General features: G+C 31.6%; 2 protein-coding genes across 2 annotated transcripts; one reads left to right on the forward strand and one right to left on the reverse strand.

The window, feature by feature from the left end:
* The first annotated feature begins 15,221 nt into the window (after positions 1-15,221).
* LOC118053098 (two-component response regulator ARR9) lies at positions 15,222-17,428 on the forward strand. Its single transcript, XM_035064257.2, has 5 exons — positions 15,222-15,801; positions 15,945-16,054; positions 16,196-16,273; positions 16,706-16,776; positions 16,905-17,428. The coding sequence occupies exons 1-5, from the start codon at positions 15,693-15,695 to the stop codon at positions 17,218-17,220; spliced, it is 684 nt and encodes a 227-aa protein (XP_034920148.1). The 5' UTR covers positions 15,222-15,692; the 3' UTR covers positions 17,221-17,428.
* A 1,146-nt stretch (positions 17,429-18,574) lies between these two features.
* LOC118053048 (uncharacterized) lies at positions 18,575-25,175 on the reverse strand. The gene is made up of 8 exons (XM_035064184.2): positions 24,835-25,175; positions 23,628-23,796; positions 22,030-22,135; positions 21,175-21,357; positions 19,823-20,311; positions 19,445-19,528; positions 19,283-19,363; positions 18,575-18,912 (listed from the first exon to the last, which is right to left on the reverse strand). Exons 2-7 carry the CDS (start codon positions 23,673-23,675, stop codon positions 19,299-19,301), a joined length of 975 nt encoding a protein of 324 aa, XP_034920075.1. The 5' UTR covers positions 23,676-23,796; positions 24,835-25,175; the 3' UTR covers positions 18,575-18,912; positions 19,283-19,298.
* Positions 25,176-25,189: the final 14 nt, after the last annotated feature.

Here is a 25,189-nt window from a genome sequence, read left to right on the forward strand (position 1 = left end):
GGTCCCAAATTGCCTCATGTCCAATCCATAATCAAGTGCTAAATACATGGTTATTCTATGAAGGAGAGGGACAACTTAACCACAAAGAAAAGAGCAGATAAAGCAAGCTAATCAAATTCTTAGTCGAGGCATTAAGAAATATATTTTGATTACTTTAGTTCCTTCAATGTCAAACAATTCATGTTCTTGTTGGACTCAAGCTTGAAAACTTCTTCAAGGCTCTGACTATTGATTCCAAAAGCTCACAAATATACGTCTTTATTGATTGCCTTTGTTGAGTTAAACTTTCCTGTGAAGACAAAAATCAATCATTTTTTATGTCGTGATGATGAAGTATTGTGATTTTCAAACGTTTTAATTATTATATAGATTGCAAGGTTGATGTTATTAACGTTTTGTCTGTAGCATCTTTAAGCTTGATTGACTCAACTCAGATTATCAGAGGGAGATTTTTTTCTTGTGTGTGTGCGAGTGTGTGTTTAATTGAAGGAAGAATTCTGTTTAGGCTTGGGAGATTTTGGCAATTGAATGTAGTCAAAGCCCAGGAACAAGTTCAAACTAAGGGATACGTGCTGGTTTTGGTCCAATCTACACAACCTCTAATTATCACCCAAAAATGTTTTGAGACCCGCTTTCTAACGTATTTGAAATAGTGGTTATTATTCAATTTTTAAAATATTTTTAATTTAGAAAAACATATTAATAATGCTTTTTTTTTATTTTTTAAAAATTATTTTTGAGATCAGCACATCAAAAATATATTAATTCAAAGCAAAAAAAAATTCAATTTTTTTTCAAAAACACTTTTAAAAAGCACTTTCAAATAGTTAATTTAGGCATACTCGACAAGTTAATTTGAACCCATTCAACTCGAAACTTGATTTATATTGAGTTTTTTTTTAAAAAAAAAATAAAAAGAGTTATATGGTATAATCAAGTCTACCATTAAAAATAATTTACATCAACTCAAATTAATTTTGTGAGTCCATGATCAACTCCAATTAATTTTGTCCGTCCATGATCATGATTGAAGTTTTATTATTAAAGACCCACTTTTCTTTTTTATTATATATATATATATATATATATATATAAAGAAAAAAAAATTGAAATCCATCCTTAATAATTAAGAAATAATTGACATATGTTTAAACAGTTTTGAAATCATGAAGTTTCGTACATTGTTATCCCGATTTCTTTTTTTTAGCAGGCAAGATATACATTTTTGACTCCCTGTTTCTAAATAATTCACTAAGATAATTTTACCATGATTTGGATTTTTCTGGGTGCTTAATAGGTGCCCAAAAAAATAAAAAAAATTCCAGTACATGTAGAAAATAATTGTGCTTGAAAAAGCTTAATTAGGCTCTAATTAACTAATCTGCCAAAACACTTTATGAGGAAACTTTACATAATCCAGTGTTGGATGTTGCTTGTGAAGAAGCTTTTGCACATATTATTTTCTCTTAAGAAATCTTTCAACAATCCATTAATGGACATCCGAAGCAAGAAAAGATTTGGAGAAAGATTTTGCGTGCCCCAAAGGGATGTCCTAGGGACACTTACAAATGCCCCAAGAGGCCATCTTAGGGGCACAATCCTTTCATTACGAGTGTGTTATCACTGCTTAAAAATACCCTAAAGATCTCAAGCCAAAGAAGATTTTGTGTATAAAAAGAATAATATAAAACAATACGACTATCATTGCAGCAAGTTAATACCAAATCCTACATCCCAAAAATAATTGCACGATAAACTAAAGCACAACTGGACTGTTGAGATGGTGGGCGGATTTCATTTTATTATTTTATGGATTAAATTTTACAGATAAATATATATTTTTTTAATATTTGTATCGATTTGAAAGAAAATGGCTCTATTAATATTCGAATATAAAGAACAATTACGATAAAAAAACATAATTATTAAAAAAAAAAAGAGTATCCTTGCATTGGTACAACTGCTTCCAAGATTTTTTGGTTCAAGTAGTGGAAGAAAAATTAAGAAGTCTGGGATTTTTTATATCGAGTCTACGAGCCAATTTCTTGTTTTTCAGCTTTAGATTATAGTCCTTGAACTTTGGTTTATTTTCAATGAAATCTCAAATCGGTTCCGTGAAAGTTGGTGTCTTTATCTCCATGGCTTGCCTTGTGTTATTTTAGTTTCAATATTATCCTATTTCTTTCATATAGGCCCTTCCACTTTTAAATTTCCTGTTAAGCTCTCTTGTTTGATTGACCCTTTGCATTCTCATCACTGTATTCGTTTCAAGTTCTTGTGAGCTATATCCAAGAAAAGCGAGAAACAAGGGTCAATCAATAATTCGATCGCTGTTTAGATGAAGAAAATAAAATTGCCATATCTCCATGACAAAACATGCAAACGGATTAGGAAATCTTTCACAACAAGACGTTGACTTTGAGTAGAAATTGAAGATAACTACAGCCCATGAGATACAGATTTGAAAGTAAAGCTGTTTTTTTTTTTTTTTTTAGATAATGAAAAACTCATGTTTTCATTATTCTCAGACAAAACTATTAAACTCGTCCTAATTCATCACTCGGTTTAAGGTTAGGTGGTTTGACCATATCAATTAAAATAATATCAATATCGTTTTAATTAGAAAGAAAGTTCATGTTGTTAATTTTGAAAAGAAAATTTAAAAAGTTAAATGGACCATAAATAGAATACGGATTGACGCATTAAATCATTTAAGTTTAATTAAATTAGATTTTGCTTGGGTTTTTTTAGACTTGGCCAATATCAAGTCCTTGATTATTCAAATGTCAGGTTGACCTATTAGACTGAATCGAATTTAATAATGCTATTGAAAAATAAAAAAAAAAACACAAAAACAAGGTTGAAACAAATATCTCTACACAAAATATAAGTGTAGAGATTCAAAATAGAAAATCATTATATCGTTCTATAATTAAATTCAAATCAAGTGGAGTGTATACAGCTAAATAATAAGACATATAAAAAAAATAAAAAATATATAAAAAATATATGATAATCGTCTTTGATTTAGATGATAAATAGATGTATGAACAGGACATGAAGGAGGTAGGCCTACAGAGAGGCTTTAGAGAGGAAAACAAGACCCACAATACCTGGCAAGAATCATGATCCCAATTTATAAAAGGATCTTTTGTTTTGGAATGGCAAAGCCTTTCTTGGAATGCGAGATTGGGACCATTCACCTTTACAAACAGTTAACAGCTACGATTTCTATAAATCTTAAAGATGATTGCTGCTTCACTTGTGCTCACTGGGCTGACCATGTCCGTTAAATTTATTTATTTATTTTCTAAATTTTATTTTTGATATAAGTACATGAAAATGATTCAAATATATATAAAAAATTATTTAAAAAAATTATTTTCTTAAAAGCATCGTGTAAACAACGGGCTCTTCATGAGGGTTGCTTTTAATCCCACCATTATCGAATAACCATTCTCCTTTTTGCTGTCGTTAGATACTTTTGTCTCTTTTTTTTTTTTTTCTTTTTATAATGTCAATTCCCAAAGAATATTATATTGATTTTATTTGTAGTAATTTACCATCTACCTTATTTATTTATTTATTTTGAGCTCCCAACAACCAATTAAATTCTCGTCCCGTATTTATATTCCAACATTTAATTGATTCCCCCCTCGGATATGGAAATCCAAGAATGAAGAATTGAAGGCATAACACATGATGCTCGAGCTAAAAAGATATCAATTCAGCTAAAAAAAATTACTTTACTCCTCAAATCTTACAAATTATACATGTTCAATTTCTTAATAGTTTTTCAATTTAATTTTAGTATAAAAATATCATATATTTTTTTTCCAGTTCCTAATTTAAGAAAGGAAAGAGAAATGATGATGAATTCTAAAAGTGTATTTAATTATTTTTAATGAATTTTTTTATTTATTGAAAAAAATAATTTTTAATTTATTTAATTAGATACGTATACAAACTTTACAATCTACACTTAATATTATTTATATTAAAAAAATATTGCAAATTCCTCCATGTTTAATTTTTTTTATTGAAAAAAATATCCAGCCCACTATGGTTAATATCTAATAAAACAAAAGATCCACCATGCACCATATCTACTCATGTGCTAAAAAAATCCAATAAATTATATTTTATCATTTCATTGAAGGTTGACCTACCCATGATTAGTTTGGGGCCCAGGCGATAATGATTTCCAATTACTATTTTGTTTGGTTAGGAATTCTATTCATATATGGCATCAATTGGTTCATCTAAACAAGCCAGAGAGGTTTCGAGCTACCTTGTAAGATGTAATCTTTTATTTATGGACTTTTTAATATACTCTTGATGATATAAATTATTTAAAAAATTAATTTTGATTTTTTTTAAAAAAATATAATTATAATTGATTTTTAAATAACTTTTTGTGTCTAAATGCATGTTAATGATATTTTTTTATTTTTAAAAAATTATTTTTAATATTAACATATCAAAATAATTAAAAAACAATAAAAATATTAATTTGAAGTAAATAAAACAATGAAATTTTTTTAAATATTTTTAAAAATGTTTTTGAAATGCAGAAGTATAATCCAACCTTACTTGTCTAGTAGTTTTTTTAATTAGAAAAGTAATTCATTCCTTAATTAACTATGATTCTCGAGGTCCAAATCCAACGACTCTTACAATGGTTTAGGCTTTTGCTTGCAAAACAATTGTGGTATTTTATATTTCTTGATCAAATTTTCCAGCCTCGGCAAATGGGATTTAGATTTACATGAAACTTATTTTATTTCAAGTTTGTGTGCCCATGATTTGGCTATGATCATACACACCTAATTAGACCTAATCTTGCATGTGTTTATTATAAGCCTTTAATTAACTAATCTCTTATCTAATTGTGTATATTCTCCGAAGAGATCTGAAAAAGTACAAACTATATCTTATAAATCTAATAGCTTTCCTGCAGGAGGGTTCATTGAATCAATCACTAATTAATTGGTTGCAACTGCTCATTGAACATCATTAGGTATAACGTACCCCCTTCTCTTAATTTTAACCCCCCCCTTTCCTCTTTGTTAATTTCTATCATGGTTTCATGTGATTTTTGAAAAAAAAATTCCCAAATCTTGTCGGGTAATTAGAACAAATATAGAGACATGAGGAGATCATATTGATTTTTTTTTTTGTCTTGTATGTGTTGGTCCAAAGAAAAAAATGAAGGGTTTTATTTTTACTATTGTATTATCTAGCTACCTTGTCTTTGTTTGATGATTAAGGGAAAAAAGAGAGTGGAATTCTCATGGAAGGATGCTTTTTTTAGTTGAAAGGGCACATCTTAGGAGCATGTCATTACTCAAATGATGCATCACTGTGAGCAGGATTAGGTCCCCTATGTCTAGTCACATGTTGAGAATTTTTAGCATGTCAACATTATCATTTCGTTGACAATGACCTTGCAATATTCTCGTTATACAAGTCAAATAAAAAAATAAGTTGGTTAGTTTATGAATCACCTAGCTAATGTTTTTTTTTTTGAGAAGGATGAATCACCACCTAATCTTGATATAAATAGTGTATGATCTGCTTTCATTCGACTAAAAAAACAAACAGTCTTCATGTATAAAAATTATTCCAAAAATATTACAATTTAATAGTATATCTAATCAAAAGAGTTTTTTTTGATGGACTATTTCTATTTATAAGCATGTAATATGTTAGTGTAAAAACTAACAAAAACTTTAATTGTAAAACTATTAAATTTAATAAAGATAAACGAGTGATAGCTACTATTTTTATTAAATTTAGTTTGGTGGGTGAATTAGATAATTTATCAATCCAAGACATAATTGAGGCCGAGTTTCAAAATAAACTAGATGAGAACTGGCTTAATTGACCTGGCAGGTCAATTTATGACAAAATCAAAACCTTTTAACTTTTAAAAGTTTAATTTAATTTTTTAAAAAAATTAAAACAACATTATTTTAGAATAATCTGGATGAATACCTTCAACCCTATGACTCAAACCTCCAACTGAGTGGGGTTTAATGATGCTACCCTTGTCATATATAGATTGCTAGTTATCTAGAAAGAAAAACTAACAAGATGAATTTTGGGATTTAGTAGATTTACCATGATCATCACCCCTTGTATGCACCATGCAACAAATAAAAAGATTGTAAAACTAACACTGAAATAGAATTAATTAATTACCTTGTGACTCAATAAAATGATTTATTTTTTGTGTTGATAATGCAATGTTTTATTGGTACATGATTAAACAACCATGGAAACCATATCTTACCACAATTTTTTCATCATCCATATCTTACCGTATTAATAATGATTACAATATATCATGGCTTTATTTTCTTGATAGAGTGATTATAATATATGATGATGAGTGTCCACTTATATGCCAATATGACGTGGTACCCAAAATCAACTCTTAAATCTATCTTCTTTTTTCAGATTCGAGAGAAATGGAGGAGGAGCGGGGACCATATATATATATATATATATATATATATATATATATATATATATATTGGAGAGATGGGGAGAAGCAAAAAGGCCCAAAGCAAAGGGTAAGAAGAGAGGAGGGACCATGCACATATTCGGCACCCAAAAACCCTAATTTCTAACCCAGTAGATTTCTCTATCTGTCAAAGCATAGATCTCTATATATACGTGTAAGTGTGTCAACAAGCCATGTGATGACGAGATGCCTCCGTCCACTCTTATTGTCTTAATAATTTCTACAGGATTATTTACATTTCATTATTACAAACCCACCAATATGTACGTTTTCAAGTTTTTCATTTCTTGATTTAATTTGTACAATATATATTGCTCTCTCGGCAACGTGGCCACGCCAAAAATCCCTCGAGGTTTTAAATGGTAAACAATTTACAGGTGAAAAGTTGTGATAATGACACAGATAGTGTAATCTACACATATAACACGCTCTAATGGAAGGATTAGCAAATTAATTTACTTGTTAATCTGTTTATCATGAGGCTAGGGTTGAATGATCGGTAATCTTGAACTAATCTATGTGTTAATGGAATGAGGAAATCAGTCTTTCTTAATTATTTCATGGAGCCTAGCTACACCATGGAACCTCTTAAAATTAGCTTAACTGTGTGTTTGTTTGAGCTGATTTTAGTGTATTTGATAATGTTGTGAGGTTTTTATTAAAAAACTATTTTTGAAAGTTTAAGTTATTATATAAAGTTTAAAAATATGATTTATATTATTTTCTAACATATCTTTTCATAAAAAAAAATGGTTGATGAATGTTATTTCTTGTCTTAATAGTTATTATCGCACAACCAAAGACATGCTTAACATATTGGTGTGATTGTTTTTGCATGTGTGTCCACTAAAACTCATTTCAAGAACTCAATTCACTAGCTAAGAGTTAATTCTATAAAAAAAAAAAAAAGAGAGAGAGACAAGATCCCGATACTGAAATATTTGGTCGATGGAAATACCAAATCCAAATGTCACTGAAACAAAGGTAGGGCCAAAGTGACCATGAAATCTGATGAGTGAACGTGTGAGGTTGGTTCTGAGGCAGACAAGTTCAGCTACAATCATCCTGTTTCAATGTGGATGCCCTTGTCTACAATGGTGCAACTTTTATGGCCTAGATGTGATTGTGTGCATCTACAGCGATTTTTGCTGGACAAAGGGGTGATCTTTGCCACTTCAATGGTGGCATGCTATAATTACTGGCCGGAGGGGTTTGGTTTGGTAACTTTTGGGTTCACGTAATTGGTTTATATTTTGTGGTATTGGAGTTACATTTTTACCTTTTATATAAATGATTTTGATATTTTATAAATTTGAAAACATTGAATTGCTACTTATATATTGTTAAAGCCAATTGAGCTTATTACGTTTTTAAGTATAATTTTATATTATTTTTTGACATATATTTTCTTAAATGAAAAGCATTTAAGTTTAAAATTTATATCTGTTCAGTTATTAAACTTGTACATACCCATATTATTTTATATTAAATTAATTTATCAAATATAATGAGGGTGCTGACATTAGAATCCGTGATTTGATTGGTCAATGAAACTCTGGTATCATGTCAAAGAACCATCTTAATCTAAATATTTAAACTATTGATTAATATTCTAATATTAGTTTTATATTATTTTCTAACAAATCTCTAAAAATATAAAAAATTAAAACATCTAAAAAAAATAACAGTTGGAAAGTCATAAAAACCATGTCTTATTGCAACTCTATTTCATTTTATATATATATATATATATATATAGGTTTTACAAAAGTATATTGTATCCTTTATATTTTACAAGTTGTTATTATATTTCTCAATTTTTTTCGTTTTCTTCTCTCTAGTTTTTTTTTTTGGGGGGTGATTTATGATGTTTTAATGAATTTTAATATTAACTGTTCTTCTAGTAATTGTAGGGCTTTTTTCTTTTAAAAAAAAATGATAAAAGAGAAACATGGGTAAAAAAATAAAAATACAATAATATATAAAAGTAGAAAAATTCTTAAAAGATACAAAAAAACTAATATACAATATTAGAAGGTTATTTGTAATTGTGATAGCGGTGACGGTTCAAAATATTTTTCGCTTAAAAATATATTAAAATTATTTTTAATATCAACACGTTAAAATAATCTTAAAATATAAAAAAAATTCATTTTAAGTAAAAAAAATTCAAAATTCAAAATTTTTAAGAACGTAAATTGCACCATATTTCCAAATACACCTTAAATAAATATATTAACTCTATTTTTTATTTTATTTTATAATAAAAATGTTCTGAAACTAGTTTTTATATACTTGAATTAAATCATCACTAAATTTTATATTGCCAGACAAGACATAGATTATTTTTGGTATCATTTATCCCATATCCCACTGGACTGCAGGGTTCAAGTTTTTCTTTGTATACAGTAAAAAGAAAAAACCCTTTTTTTTCAAATCATAAAATCATATATGATCCATACAATGGATCCATGCACAAGTGACCATGAACCAAACATATCAACAAAAGACCTTTCCTAGCAACATGATCATGATCATGATGATAATCATGTCATCCTGGTCAATAAAATCAATATCAATAAAAAAAAATTAATTTGTAAAACTGGTTTACTCATATTAAACTTCGTTTTGTTAATTGATTTGAAATCATATAATCTATTCATAATTAAAAATATTATTAAAAAATTACTTTTCACATCAATCCATAAAATAATATAAGTAAAAATTAGATTTGTTTTTTGAAAAGAATTTAAAATAATATTATTTTAATTTTAATTTTTTTAATAGACCCGGTTTAATTTCCGGTTTAATAGCTTGTAAAAAACAAAAGAGATCTTGATACTATAGGGATTGATGGAGCTAAGTAGAAGGGATCATGTCATATGTAATGTCTGGCAATTGCTTACGTGGCTCCACTAGACAAGCTTTTGTAATCTTGCAGGATCGGATTGTGTGTGACAGGTTGTACAGTGAATTAAAGTGTGTCGGGGAATCTTTCTCATTTTTTTCTATAATGTTACTATGTGGCTAGCCATGTAGTGATGCCCTTCCAGTAAGGGAATTTTCTTCATATTTTATTCTTTTATGTCAGATAATTGATTGACTTAATTTTTTTTTTTAAAAAAAAAATTTCAAGGGTGTAATTTAACTGATCAGGTTTTAAATTTACTTTCTATAAATTACTAATTTTAGTCTCATAAATTTCAAGGTTGTTGAAAATTTAAATAGTCATTAACTTCAGGGTTTGTAAAATTAGTTAAAGTGAACATAAACTAGTTTGGATATCATGTTAATAAAAAAAAATTAATTATTTAAAAATATTAGGATTTTTTTAATGATTTTTCCAGTCTTTCTTCATCATGCATGTTTAATTAGTGTTTTAAGATTAAAAAAATAAATATAAAAAAATAGAAACATGCCTGGTTAAAAAATTAAAACTAAACTATCATTAATCGAGTCAAGATCAAACGGATATAATGAGTTATTACATGGCCATGCATGTCTGGACTTTTTGCAAGATTTCTTCCTTCGAGCGGGTAACTGTAATAACTAGAAAAGTTTGCTTTCGGTGTGAAATCAAAACTGTGCTCAATCGTTCTCATGGATGTAGAATGTTTCCTCCATTAATATCTGTAGAAAGGACCTCGTAGATACATACCAGCGCAATACATGCGTCATATACAGGTTATGTTGACCATTTGTCCAAAATTTAATCGAGACAATACGTTGTTAAGCATCACCCAAAATTTATTTGGGTATTCTTTTTATACATGAAAAAAACAAAACAAAAAAAGAAAAAGAAACTAGAACTAGTGTTATTAAACTCGGCTTAATATGTCAGCCCAACTCCAAGTATAAGCTGACTTTTAAATTAAACCAAGTAAGAGTTAACTTGATGTGATCCGATCGACTCGGCAGGTTAACCCGCAACCCAATCAAAACTTGATTTGATTTTTTTTCAAAATAATATTGTTTTAACTTAATTTTTTTATAAAACACCGTAGTTTTAAATTGAAATGAATTATTCCACTTAGCCTATAACCTGGTTGAGCTTGATAACTTTATCTGGAATAGTAAAACAAAGAGTCAAATTGAATACCTTTTAAGTATTGTTATAAAATTCAGACCAGCCTGACAAGTCGACTCAAAAACTAAATCAGTATGGGTTTCATATAAAATAAAGGAAGAAATTGACCTGAATGACTTGAAAAAAATTTAAGTTGACCCGCGACCCGGATTAACCCATTAAAATTTGGTTAAAACTCGATCAAAATAATCATTGTTGTTTTTATTTTTATTTTTTTTAAATGATATCATTTTGATTATTTTAATAAGAAATTGAGAATAACCTTCCTGACCCGTGACCCAAGATTCACATTAATTCCATCCTTGTTTTATAGCCAGGTAATTAAAGGTCTGTTTGGTATTGAGGTTGCTGTTGTGGTTGCGATTTTAGAAAATTTGTTTTATAAAAAGTACTTTTAGTTGAGGTTGGTTTGAAAAAATATATGTTTGGTTAAAACTGTGGTTGAAATTGAGGTTGAACAAAAAGTAGTTTAATATGTTTGGTAAAAAAAATGCTTTTCAAATTGAGGTTATAAAATAATTAATATATATATATATTAATGATTTTTAATTTAAATATTTTAGATTTAACCACTGTTATTATATCATGAAATAAATAATATTGATATCAAATATTTTTTATTCTTCCATTAAACTATGTGCAATGTCATTACATACGAAATCTATCCAACAAGGACTATATTTTTCATGGTTTCTTAAGCGCACAACAACAAAAACTGAATTTTTTTATTACGTCATTAAACGATCTCCTTTTAAGTTTTTGAATAAAACACAATTAAAATAAAAATAAAAAACTGAATTTCTTTTTTATGTAGTGTTGTTAAATAATATTAAATACTAGTTTTTCAAGTAAAACACATTTAAAAAAAATTACAATTTTATTATGTACAAAATTCATTCGACAAGAACTACATAAAAAATAATTATTTGAGCGTGCAATAAAATTAAGTAAAATATTATCAGGAATAAAATTGAGATTACAATACGAGTAAATTTAATTCACCTTAAACTAATTTTTTTAAAAATAATACTGTTCATGTTCAAGTGAACAATGCAAGTAAAATCAATTAATTGCACTAATTTTTTTTTTTTAAAAAAAACTAAACTTCTTGCAATGTTTTTCAAAAAAAAAAAAAAAAAAAAAAAAAAAAACAAACTAAAACTGTAACAGTGCGAGTGAATTAATTCACTCGCACTATTGCAACAGTGGAGCCATGCTCCACTGTTCTGCTTTTCTACCCCACGAGCAGCATTTTGCTGCTTCTCCAAAATATATGGTGCGGCTGAGAATTTGATGGGTCCCACCATTTTGCTGCTCCACTGTTCTGCTTTTCTACCTCACCCGCAGACACGCTACCAAACAGGCACTAAGTTGAATTCAACTTAAGCAGCACCTCGTAATTGTAAAGCTTCTAGTTGGAGAATAGTATCCATTCATGCACGCAAGTTCTCACGCGTATTTATCCATGTATGCATACTATTTTCTCGAGTGACTTCCGGGTGCAGATTTCTCCGATACAGATAAAACACTACGTGACAATTTAAAATTCAAAAGCAGGTGCATGATTCTTGATTCACCGAGGTCCCCTGGCAAGATTATGAGAACGGAAATATGGCCTTTTCAAAAGGCAGGGGAGAAAAATCATAGCAGCTGCAATAATCAAGAAAGTTAACGCGGATTATCAAAATGATGACCCCTTTTCCTCATCATTTACCGGATTAAATTTGCAATCAGAGGGGGAGAGAGAGAGAGAGAGAGAGAAGGGCAGGGAATTTGAAGCTTTTTCCAGGCTCCATTGGCCCACTACAAATCACTCTCTCTCTCTCTCCCCTAATTAATCACCTCACTAATCGCAAATGTCTTGGTTAATAATGGGTCTAAACTCTACTTACTAATTGCAGTGGAAATTTAAGAGCATGGTAGACAGAAGATTGAGGGTCTAATCACAAAGATATGATATTTGACGAGGAATTTGTTGACCTGTTTTTGATAGCTATCTCGAAGAAATTTGGTGGCTTTCTAGAGAGTGAGAAAGGAATCAATCAGCTTCGACGTGTCTTTCGTGCAACAAGCAAATCTTGAACGAGGTGAGAAAAATCCCTCTGAGATCTAGAAAAAATCTACTACAATTCAAACTTCGAAATTTCAAGGAAAAATAGTCATCAGTTTCCATGTGAGGATCCGTGCTGTTATTATCGTACGAAAAAGTTATTTCTTCAATTATATGCGTGTTTAGCACCGTGTATCTGGGATACAACGTATTATTATTATTATTATTATTTTTTTTTTATGTTGGGAAATTAAAATCACTTAATTAATATTTTTTAAAAAATAAATACACTTTTAAAACTTACCTAATTACGATTAGAAGCTCATAGTCTCCAGGTGAAGCTACGTGTTCTTGTTTTTCCTCGCGTCAACAATTCAGGTCCCTCTATTTTTGTAATTTTTTTTAATACAATCCTTCTACCTATCATTCGTTGCTTAAATAAGTTCTTCTGTTTAAATTCGTTCGCTGGTTCCTGAGTTGTTATAGCAAATGAGACCCACTGCTCACCTTGTTTTAATGCTTAAATTCTCTATCTACACAACAATTTAATTATAAAATCATGATAAAATCATGTTGATTGATCATCAAAATTGCTAATCAATATCTATCATGGTTTTATAAGTGAGTTGTGTGTCAAACTCCAACCTAACATCCAAGGAGCCTCGGGTAAGAAGCTCGAGCCCATGCAGGGTGCACGTCCAATGTGAGTATAACATGCCTAGTACCCTTGATCATGAGGGATGCGTCCTAACACCCTAATAGACTCGGGCTTCCACATATCAAGCCCAATATGTTTAGGTCCAAGTAGCACATCTAGAGCTATTTCTCACTTCTAATGGCTCGAGCTTGGTACTGGCCATATATTTTTTTTCGAGATCCCATATGAATTTCTTAATATTTTATATTGATTCAATACATATTATTCTGAGTATAATATAATTCAAAATATTATAAAGGTGAAATAACACTCCATCCTCTCATTTTCATAAAAAAATAAGATTCGTAAGCTATAAATACACTATAAATAATTTAAGTCAAATGTTCATAGCCAGAACATTTTTCTTTATAATATTATTATATTTTTTCTCTAAAAAACAATATTTATTTAAGCATCGAAGAGTTTTTATTTCTACTAAAAAAGATTTTTTTACAAGTACTAGTTATAAACCAAATACCAATTATAAGTTATCAACTACTTTAACTACAAAGAATAAATAAGATTATTAAGATAAAGTAATTAACTGATTATCCAATCTAGAATTATATTCCTAGATTAATTGAATTTTTTTAATACATCATTATCGATAACAACAATAAGAACAAGAACAATATCAATATTAATATCATTAACATGATGAAAATCTGACCACCCTCCTTGCCCTACTTCTTCTCTTTTTTATTATAATATTGTTAGGTTTCAATGTGATTAACACTTAAATTCAAGTGATAAAAAAAATTCCAAAAATACTCTAGTTGTTAATAAAACAAGAAAAAAAGTGGATAATCCGGGGACCAGTTACTTTACTAGGCATCCCAAAGGGTTACCAGTCCTTCTCCAAGCTGTGATAAATTTTACCAATACCAATTTATATGCTGCCTCGATCCCCATTACTGCGACATGCTTTCTCCAAAATTCAGCCCCTCGTTTTCCTTCGAGGGACCCCGACTCACCTTACCTTATTAAAACATCTACGAAACTGTTTAAATATTTTAGTACGGTGACCGGTGTGAATTTTCAAAATATATATTTTTAATTGAATAGATATACAATTTTTTTTTAAATTTTATTTACCAGCATATCAAAATCATCAAAAAAATATCTAAAAATAAAATTAATCCTTTTTTAAGATAAAAAACAATTTAAAAAACAAGTTAAACTGCTTTACTCACTACATTTTAAGAACCGTTTAGGAGTGCAACAACTTTCACTTTTGGATAATTTTGAAAGATAAACCTGCCTTGAAAAAACATCAAACTACTTTTTTTTTTAGTATTTTTTTATGGTTTTGATGAGTTAATATTAAAATTTTTAAAAATTATTTTAATATATATAATCTTTTTAAAAACACCTTTCATCACTGTACCTCAATCAGATAAAATATTTAAATTTCATGTGCTAAGAAGACCGATGAATTGCCAGCTCTCCAGCTCCAGAGTGTGGTTAGATGCATGAACGCATTGAACATGAAAACATGAATGGGAAGTGAGGATGGATATAAAGAAATGAATAGTCAGTAAGGTTTTATGATTATCTTATGAGCTTGTGTGTGTGTGTGTGTGGGAAGCAAATCTTAAAAGGGAATCAAGGCAGAAAATTGGCCTCTCTTTGCCCTCCCCACCTGCTCAAGATATGGTAAGAGCCACATGATTTCACATTAGGGAGAAAAAGGCAACTATGCTTACATCACCTGTATCTCTGGAGAGGATTTTCATGGGTCCCACTTCCACCCCTTGAGGGTTTTTTTTTTTTTTTTTTTTTTTAAATCCAAAACTTTCTCACCGTTCTCCCCATTTTCTCTCTTCCCTCTCTTTATTTATTTGTGTAGTCCTTCTCCTCCTCCTCCTCCCCATCTCCCATGTTCTACGCGCTGGTTGGTTCCATATGTAATTTGAACCGACCTCCCCATCTTCCCGTCTCCTTCAACATTTCCCATAAAGATTTTATTTGTTTATTTTATTCTTTTATTTTTATTTCTATTGGGTCGTTGTGCATTTCTTTAATGCATTGCTTACCCTGTAATTCAATTCTAAAATCTACTTGGAAAATTTGCGAGATTTGAAAAGAAATCTGGTCGGATCTTGCTTTGTGGGGTGTGTGGATTTTGTTGGGAAGGTATCGTTTCATTGCTACAAAACAGGCCTCTCTCCTCCCTCTTATTTCTTATTCCATTATAGAAACAACACCGCAAAAACCAAACCATCAAAACAGAAACAGAAACAGAAACTAAAACAAAGCAAAAACCAAAAATTCTCTTCTATATTTTTGCTCTGCTGAGGTGATCATATTGGATCTAGAATTTGATGCAATGGCAATAACAGGAGATTCACGCTCACAGTTTCATGTTTTAGCTGTTGATGACAGCATGATAGATAGAAAGCTGATTGAGAGGCTACTCAAGACATCATCATATCAAGGTACTAAATTTACTTTCTTGGTTAAAAAAGGAATGATTTTTATGAAACGGGTTGTAACTGTTTTTCTTTTTAGTGTTTTTTAAGGTGTTTTTTTTTTTTTTTCCTGGGTTCTGATTGTTATGCCTTCCGTTATGTCATGACAGTTACTGCAGTTGATTCTGGTAGTAAAGCTTTAAAATTTCTGGGATTACATGAAGAAGATGACCAGAGCAACCCAGATACAGTACCTTCGGCTTCTCCTAACGATCATCGGGTAAAATTTCTTTCTTTCTTTCCTTTCTGTTTTTTCCATTTTTTCCTTTCTCAATGCCAGAGATTCCTCTCCTTTCTTGATAATTTTCCATCTTTTCTGGGTTTCTGATTTTTTTTTCTCTGTTTTTTTGTGCTTTTTTAGGAAGTGGAAGTGAATCTTATCATTACAGATTACTGTATGCCCGGCATGACAGGCTATGATTTGCTCAAGAAAGTAAAGGTAAGCTTTTTGGATTTCTATTCTCTTGTCTTCATTTTGAGCAATCATATATTCCCTCTTCTTTTTCTCAATCTTTTCCCATTTCTATTTCTAGCTAAAGGGGTACCTTCAAAATTCTTTCCCAGCTTGAAAACTTTCAGTGTCCAAAATGATGGTCGTTAGTTTAGCTGTTGTCAACATGTGCCCTATTATTGCCCACTTGCTTGAGAATCTCGAAGAAAATCTTATTGGAACACTTTGCCACCTATTTTGTATCTAAACAAATCTAGCTCAAGATATTCAGAGATTCTCTTTGTTTCTCATGTGGTACCTTCTTCTGTCATGCCACCCATCGAAGATTTTTAATGCACATTTATTTTATTTTCCAAGAAAACAAATAGTAGTTAAAGAGATTTATGGATTTTTTTTTTTCCTTTTCTTCTGATCTTGCAGGAATCGTCATCTCTCAGGGACATACCTGTGGTCATCATGTCATCTGAAAATGTCCCTTCAAGGATCACCAGGTGAAGAGATAAAATCAAGCTAGAATTGGGTTCTTTCTTCTTTCCTTTTTGTGGAAAAAAATTTGAGGAATATACCATTTGATTTTTTGATGTCAAGGAACTGACTAATGCGTATAATTTCATTACAGATGTTTAGAGGAAGGAGCAGAGGAATTTTTCTTGAAGCCAGTACGACTGGCTGATTTGAATAGGCTTAAACCTCACATGATGAAAACCAAAATTAAGAACGAAAAACAAGAAGATCAAGAAAAGCTTGAAAAATCAGAAATTCAGTCAGAACAGCAGCCACAGCCACAGCCACAGCCAGAGGCACAATCACAACCACAACCACAACCATCACCACTACTACAACAACCCAACAATAACAAAAGGAAAGTTATGGAAGAAGGGCTTTCACCAGATAGAACTAGACCTAGATACAATGGCATTACTACCATGGTCTGATAAATCACGGGGAGATTTTTCTACAATGTAATTCAGATAATCTTCTCCCCCCCTTCTAGATATTAATGCTGGTTAATACAGGCTCATCAATAGAAGTGTAGAATAGAGTTGCTTCATGTATACAGTTTTCACAAGAAAATATTTCCTTCCAATTTTGTTTTTGCCAATTAAACTACAAGAAAATGAAACTTCTGAAGAGTTTTGGGGTTGATCCAAGGAAAATTATAAAATGTTAACGCCTGTAATTGCTAGTCTGTAATAGTTTAATCCTAACACCTGGTAATAAGATAGATTAAAACAGTCCAAAATATATAAAAAAGAATAAAGATAATGCAGTTCAAAAAGTGAAATCATCCTGTTTGCGGTTGAATCAAGCATTTGCATGGACGATGTTGTTATGGATGGTTACTGGTTAGACTGTCTCTCTATGAATGAAAGGGCGTGGTCATTGCTTTTGTTGGCATGGTCTTTAACTGTCTTCTTTCATCAATGCATTTACATGTGACTGACTCCGAGTTTCATGGTGGAACTGATTGGCAGATTAGGCCCATATTGGTCGCTGAAACAAGTGGCTTCCCTTTCTCTCTGTCTGTTTCAATTTCTATCTTACCAAACTGATACGTTAAACACATTTATCATTTCAGTGTCCCAAATCCCATGTTTTCAGACTATGTAGTCTGTTCCCATTCAAATTTCATTAGAAGCTAGAGTTCACACTCTCAGATACCTTGTTCACATTCAAATACACTACAAAAGGATGTTTGATGTAATTGGAGAAGAGGGTTTCCGGTATCATTTTCAGGTTCCTTAACTAGTTTTATGATTTTCCAAGTTCATCTCCCTTGAACAGATTCACGTTTCTCTATTTCATTACTTACACGAATCTATCAAATACTAAAATATCCAATGAGCTTTACTGGGTCGATATCATGCAGGTAAGGGAGTAATCTGTGCAGTTGCAACTTCAGCCCTAGGAACCTACTGTTACTCTTGACACAACTTGCATTAGTTGATGGATAACAAATCTGTTTGAGTAGCTTAATCCTTGTAGTTTAGCAAAAATAATTAATTTACTAATAATAATTATATTAAAAACTATATATTTGATCCCTCCATTTTTAAATTCATCGTTATCTCAATCTTTTGTCCATTTCGTAAATAAGAAAAGAAAATTCTTGAGAAAAAATGTATTATTTTTATGAAAAAACACATTAAAATATGCTTGATCAACACCAGCCAAGACAATTAATTATTTCTTATATTACAAGAATCAATTATTTTGTTTCGTTACAAAAATAAATAAATTCTGATGTCAAGCCCCAGAGAGAAGAATTATATCAAATTCAGAATCTAATTAAAAAAATGAAAACACAATTTTATTTAATGCAAAAGACCAATCAACAAAAGCAACCACACCAGAGCGCAAATAAATGCTTCTGCAAACACCTAGATATAGTATAAATTATCACCATGAATTCTCATGGTGCTTGAAAAGGTAATCTGTTGCATTCTTCTGAACTTTTTTTTCACCCTAAAGAATCCTAATGTCAAGAGTCATCACTACATACAGCAGTCAGCGAAATCTTACACACGCCAATCAATCTCCTGCTGGTCTACTTCCGAAGCTTCTCCCATGCTAAATTGCTATTTACAAACCTGTTCTATGGATGAGTTGGACCTGCAATAACAAAACTGAAAAAGGGAAAAAAAATGAAAAAACAAAGTAAATGCTATAACAAATTCAACAGCAATGCGACTCTATGCATGATTCCATGTTTGTGGAAAAAAGCCAGTATGAATTCCTTTTTCTTTCAGAAAATTATAAAAACTGAAGTTAGATGCAAACACAGATCAATCCAAACATATATGACATGAAGACAGAACCATTTCTAGCAGTCTTAGGTATATAGAGACAGCGCAGAGACAGAACTTAACTCTGATGCAGCAAAGATGTATCACAGTATACTTAGCTGATTGGTAAATGGTACAGATAACTATCTAGTAAACAATAGCAGCACAAGCAACTCAACAAATTAAAAAAAAATTAGCACAAAGAACTCACCACGGAAATTTTATGGTTATTCACTTCCAAAATCATCATAACTCATGCCTTCTGATATAGTGTCCAGCCTTCTGTTGTCTCCTGCAGAATCATGGCACCGAATTAGTTTCCTCCTTTCTGATGTACCAAATATTACAAAGCCTTAAAATAAAATAAAATAACCTGGATGTTCTCTTTCTTGAGAATCTGGGTAGTTATCATTGTCTGCTGCTAGATAGGGTGATCTTGGGTAGTTCTCCAATATTTCTGAAAACAGAAAATGTAAGCGTAAAATTTGTAAATTGTCTACTAAATATTCCATTACATGCACACAGGACCAAATTAAGAAATGACTCCGCCAACTTACTTAATCACCCAAACTGAGTACTCACCTAAACAGATTATAATTGAGTCCGCTGAAAAGCATGTTGCCTAGCTTTTCAGTTGACCAACAAACAGATAAAATAGCAATCTTGTGCAAAAGAAGTGTGCTAGAGAGGAAGTCAGGGGCTGGTAAATAAAGAGATGGAGAGAAGAGGGCAGGAGGGTAGGGAGACAAACCTGAACTCTGGGTAAAATCAGCTGTCAGATCTGAAAGACTGAAATTTCGAGGAATCTGACTCAAAAATCCAAATGAAGAGGTGTCTGCATCCAGAATAGACTCATTCAAGGCTTGTGAACTGGACTCTACACTACTGAATGATGCAACAGATGCATCCGCAATCGATGGGCGTGCTTCTAGGACATTTCCATCAGCACCAAACATGTAGGGAGATGTACCCGAATAACCAGCTTCTGATTTGATCATTCCCCCATTCATTCCTTGCAGCAGACCTATGTTTGAGCTCTGCATTGAAAGCATGTTTGGTGGTGCATCAATTCTACTGGAACGGGCAGCAATTTCAACAGCAGCATGCATGCTTGAGTGCAATGATGGTCCACCATTAGTGTATGCATTAGTCAAACTGGAGCCAATGGGGTGATGCATGCTCTCTGGCTTCAAGGCTGGTCCTGTATGATCTGGACCATAGCATGCAGTATTCTGGTGCCCTGTCAAAGTAACCAAAATCAGTTCCCAAAAAAGTACGAATCATATGAAGCATAAAAGGGTTCGGAGAAAGCATGCTCTACCAAGAAACTACAGAAAAGACTCAACCAAACTATCCTTGTAAATGCACTATGGTATCATTTTGATCCGGACATTCAGATAACATACATTCAGCAATCAATTAGTCACATGTCAAAAAACCACCTACACAAGCAAACTTAAAGAGATATCCAAAAATGACTTCCAAAAAGTTCAAATTCAAATCCAAAAATAGAGAAGGAAATTGTGTTATTATCACGTTATATTAAGCAAACCTTTATAAAATTGTGGATTCCGCAAATACTGATTGATTGAGAGTTTTCTGAAGTCTATTTTTAAGGCAAAAATCAAGGAAATCACCTTAAGCTCTTTCCACTACAATAAAAATCCAATTCCTCCAACTCTTCCCACAAGTGGACTCCCATGTTCTACAAAATCATTTAAACGAGGGGGAAATAACCAGTATGAAGTCTGATACAGAGAGTTAATTTGCTGCCTACCAGTTATTACTATACTGTAATCACTATTACTCGGGAAACTTTGAAATATGCATCACGAACTTGGTATTAGGTGTGGATTTAATACAAAACTCCACAGAGGCCCCCCGTTTCTCCTTTCCTTTAATCTCTCACTTATAGAACCTTGCTTTCTTTCCAACCAAACAGTCTGTTTGGAAGATATATAATGATTGTGAAATCAAATCACAACAATTAGGAAGCACAACAGCGAAGCTGATTTCCAATTATGTGGAAAGTTATATATTTTAATTTTCTAGATATGCCAATAACAGCAGTAAAAATGTTCACGAGAAGAAAAACAGTCTTACTTGGTGGGATATGAGATCCATTAGAAGAAGGCATTGAAACAACTCCAGTTGAATTCAGGTCACGCATCAAGTGTGCCTGCTGCACAAGCAGCTTGTTGAATTCCTCTATTTGTTGCTTTACCTTCAACCTCAGATAATAAGCCCTGAAGAATTCCCGATTCTCTTCTTCAAGCTTTTGCCAAACTGGAAAACAAATTTACAAGTTGTGAATAAAGTAAGATCACCAAACTTGAAGTTGTTCCTATGATACAAAATATTGGTTTTAGAAGAATGTGACAATGGACAAAGGGGAAAATAAAAGGAATCATATTTGATGGGCCTTTGCAACTTTAATTTTAGAGGAAAGAACAGATTTGACCACCTATTTACAATGAAAGCTGGAGTTAGCTCTAGGAATTTTTATTTAACACCAATAATTCCTACATCTAATAACTTTCTGTGTATTCCTATCTGGACAGAGAGACTAATGATGCCTGAAATGTTCCTTTCACTAACTGATAGACTCTTGAAAAATCTTGAGAAAAGCAAAGAAGAATCTTGTGGTTTGACTATTTTCCATTTCAGTGATGGTTTCACCTTTTTTTATTCCCATCATTTGTGTTTTTTTGCTCCATTAGCATTGGACTACATACTGTTTTATCAAATAATTACACAAAAACAAATCATTTAGGGACACTAAAAAAGGTTGGGAAAACTCAGCCAATACATCCCTAACCCTCCTTTAATCAGCACTCTCAACAGATCAGGGAAACAATTAGCAACCCTCAAAGGTGCCACCATAGGAAAATAGCATGAGTAGAATCTAATCATCAAACATTCTGCAACATGTAAAAAAGGAGTTCCAGTATTAATTACCAAGTTCAGTGAAACCAGGCTCAATCTTTGCTTGAGCTAACAATGTTTCAACAACTTCATTCTGGTTCATGTACAGTTGAAGACACCGCTCAATGAGATTTTGCACCTGGAAACAAACATCAATAAGCCAAAGGAGAGTTATGAAGATAGCATGGTTATGTCACAGTTTTAAAGATTATTTAATAATCCCTCAACTCCAAGAAAAGAGAATTCTGATGCAGAAACCCATTTTTTCAAGGAAAAAGGTACATGTGAGTAACAATCTCTAATTAACAGCTCTTCATAAAGGTATTTTATTGGACACACCGGATTGTGCATAGCAGATATCCAAACTATCTTATCCTCAGTTATTTACAGCTATCTTTTGCTGGAGAAAATAATGTTAATGGCTAACATTGACAAAGTGCTGATGAGTTGCCAACACACACACACACACACAAAGCAAAGCTATCAGCCAAGTATTTAGACTAGTCTTTTTGTCAATAAATTGTTTTCCTTACACATCCTTTGTGGTGGATCAGTATCCAAAAGACACTAAATCACATGCAGTTCAAACTGACAATAGCAAACAGGGAATTGCAGACAGGGAATTTCCATGATATAAAAAGGAGAAATTCTATCTCTTTTTTCCCCCCAACTGACTCGCACATGCAGGCAAACAATATTTGATGGAACCTAGGGCAAAACAAGAGCAATATGTTCATCTTTGATTCACAGTCTCCTCCAGATACTATGATCCAATCAGTATTCAAAACACCAGATTTGTACAAGAAATTTTTAAAAATTATTACAAATCCTTTTCCTCGACAACAGCATTTGACATGGAAAAATGGAAAGTTTTCAACCAATAATTATTGTCCATTAGTTTATAAAATCTTTAACACAAATTTGAGGATATTAGGAGCTTATGTATAACATGAATGGCTAGAATAGTGTTAAGAAAAGGCCAATGGACCTGTGATGCTTTGAACTCCCAAGGATCTATAGACAAGATTTATTCCCAATGGGTATCATTAGTTGTGACCTTTGCATGGAGAGACAATGTAAATATTGTATGTTTATTTGACAGAAGACTCCACTAACTTAAGAACCTGAGATGTAAGCTCAAATGTGGGTGATTATCAACTGCTACTACTTCAAAATTTACAGTTTATGATTTATTTTTTAATTTAAGGACCTAGATTTCCTTATTAAAACTCCAACTATCCATTTCAGAAATTATCAGGGCAAGGCCTGGCCGGAGGAAAAAATCAAAACACGCTGTTGGGTAATACATAAGAAACTGCTCTCTAGCAATGAAGAAATGTAATCACTTCAAGAATTTCTGCATCTATCTCCTCCAAAGTCAGCTAGATCAATTCCAACAGAGGAGCAACCAAAGAAAACGTTTACAGCTGTTATACAAGATGCTCGAGGAAGCCAAAGGTCAAAACTAATTCAGGACACAGTTTTTTGTCGAAAAATATCAGCATTTTCAACTAAATAATCCCCATTGGCTGCTTACCTTATACAGAATAATTCTACTGCTAACATTAGAATAACAAGATTGAACACGACAAAAGTTCATCAACTCTAAAATTCAAAGATCAACAGCTTACCACTTGTATGTCTTTTGGCGAGACCCTTCTCACTGGTCCACTTGACATCTCTTGATATTTGAAATGAAAAAGAGAACGAGCAGAATAACTCTCTATGCCACAATATCCTTCAACAGTTTATTTTATTTCACAGGCTAAAGCCTTGAGATTTGATGAGAAAGGGTCTAACCTGAAACAAGCATACACAAGAATCAATATCCACGAATTAGTCCTCGAATGTTATCAGATGTAAACAAAAAACCAAAGATAATTTCCATCAAAATCAGCTATGTCAATAATGCCAAAAACAAATTGATTGTCGTAGAGCATCAGAGGGCTGCACTCAAGCAAAGAATTAGGTAGCGGGAATTAGAATAAAGGCCGGAACTAAGTAAATTCCGCAACCAGTTTCATCCAAAAGCAAAAGGAAAAAGGTGCTAGTGCGTGCGCAAAAAACTGTCCCTTACAGAGAATTAAGTTGGACTTGAAAAATCAATAACAATCAATACCAGCAACTAAACCTCAGAAAAATCAAATGACAGATTCCAGAATTAACAGTGAAGAAACAGTTCACGATTGAGATTTGAATTCCACTGAATCCAACCATAATTCTCCTTACTAACATAGATTAACGCTTGATTACCTAAATCCCCAATTACAACACAACCAAAAAAAGGTCTTTAATCCTTATTTCACCGAAGTTCATGCCTTTTCAAGCTTAACAACACAAATTAAAACTCAATTTTCCCTCTTATCTCTCAATTTTGAAACTTTCACTGACATTGGAAAAACAGTTCATACAAATGATTTGTATTCCAATTCATACAGCCCTGATTCTCCTTAATAACGCAGATTAATACTTAAACCTCCCAGGTCTCTAATTACAAAAAAAAAAAAAATAATAAAACACCATTCCAGCTCAATTTTCTCAGAAACCTTACACTATCCCTCTCTTTATATCTCAATTTTCTCAGAAACCAAACACACCCTGTCATGGTTCAACAAAATCACAAGAAAAATACAATTGATCACCATAATTCATTAAAAGAACCAAAACCCTAGAATCTCAACAACAAAAACAATATCAGATCAGACAAATTTTTTAAAAAAAAAAACACTTGCACACACATTAATTTAAAAAAAAAAACTAAATTCAGAATAAAAAATTAAAATTTAATTAATATAAGACAGAATAATAAAAATAATTAGACAAAATACAACGTTTTACCTTAAAAAATAAAACTTGTTAGAGAGAGAAGAAGAGAGAGGGAGAGAGAGTTTTCTCTTCGTTTTGATCCGGAACAGGAATATTATTTTATTTTTATTTTTATGGGTGTGATCTGTGAAGAAGCATGGAATCATGCCGCGTGGATTTTGCGGGAGATGTGGGGACCAGAGAAGAGATCAGGTGGTGGTGATTGATTGGGACTTTCTAGTTTTGTTCCTGTACTAGTTGCTCCAATGTCGGTCAACGTTTTTGGATTCTTTCTTTTATTTTTCTTTTCTTTTTTTCGGATGTGAATTTAATTTTTGATGGGAAAACAATAAGAATTTGTAGTTATGAGTTGCCTATAAAGAAAATC

This window comes from Populus alba, chromosome 6 (assembly GCF_005239225.2).
Source record: "Populus alba chromosome 6, ASM523922v2, whole genome shotgun sequence".
Classification (NCBI taxonomy): Eukaryota; Viridiplantae; Streptophyta; class Magnoliopsida; order Malpighiales; family Salicaceae; genus Populus; species Populus alba.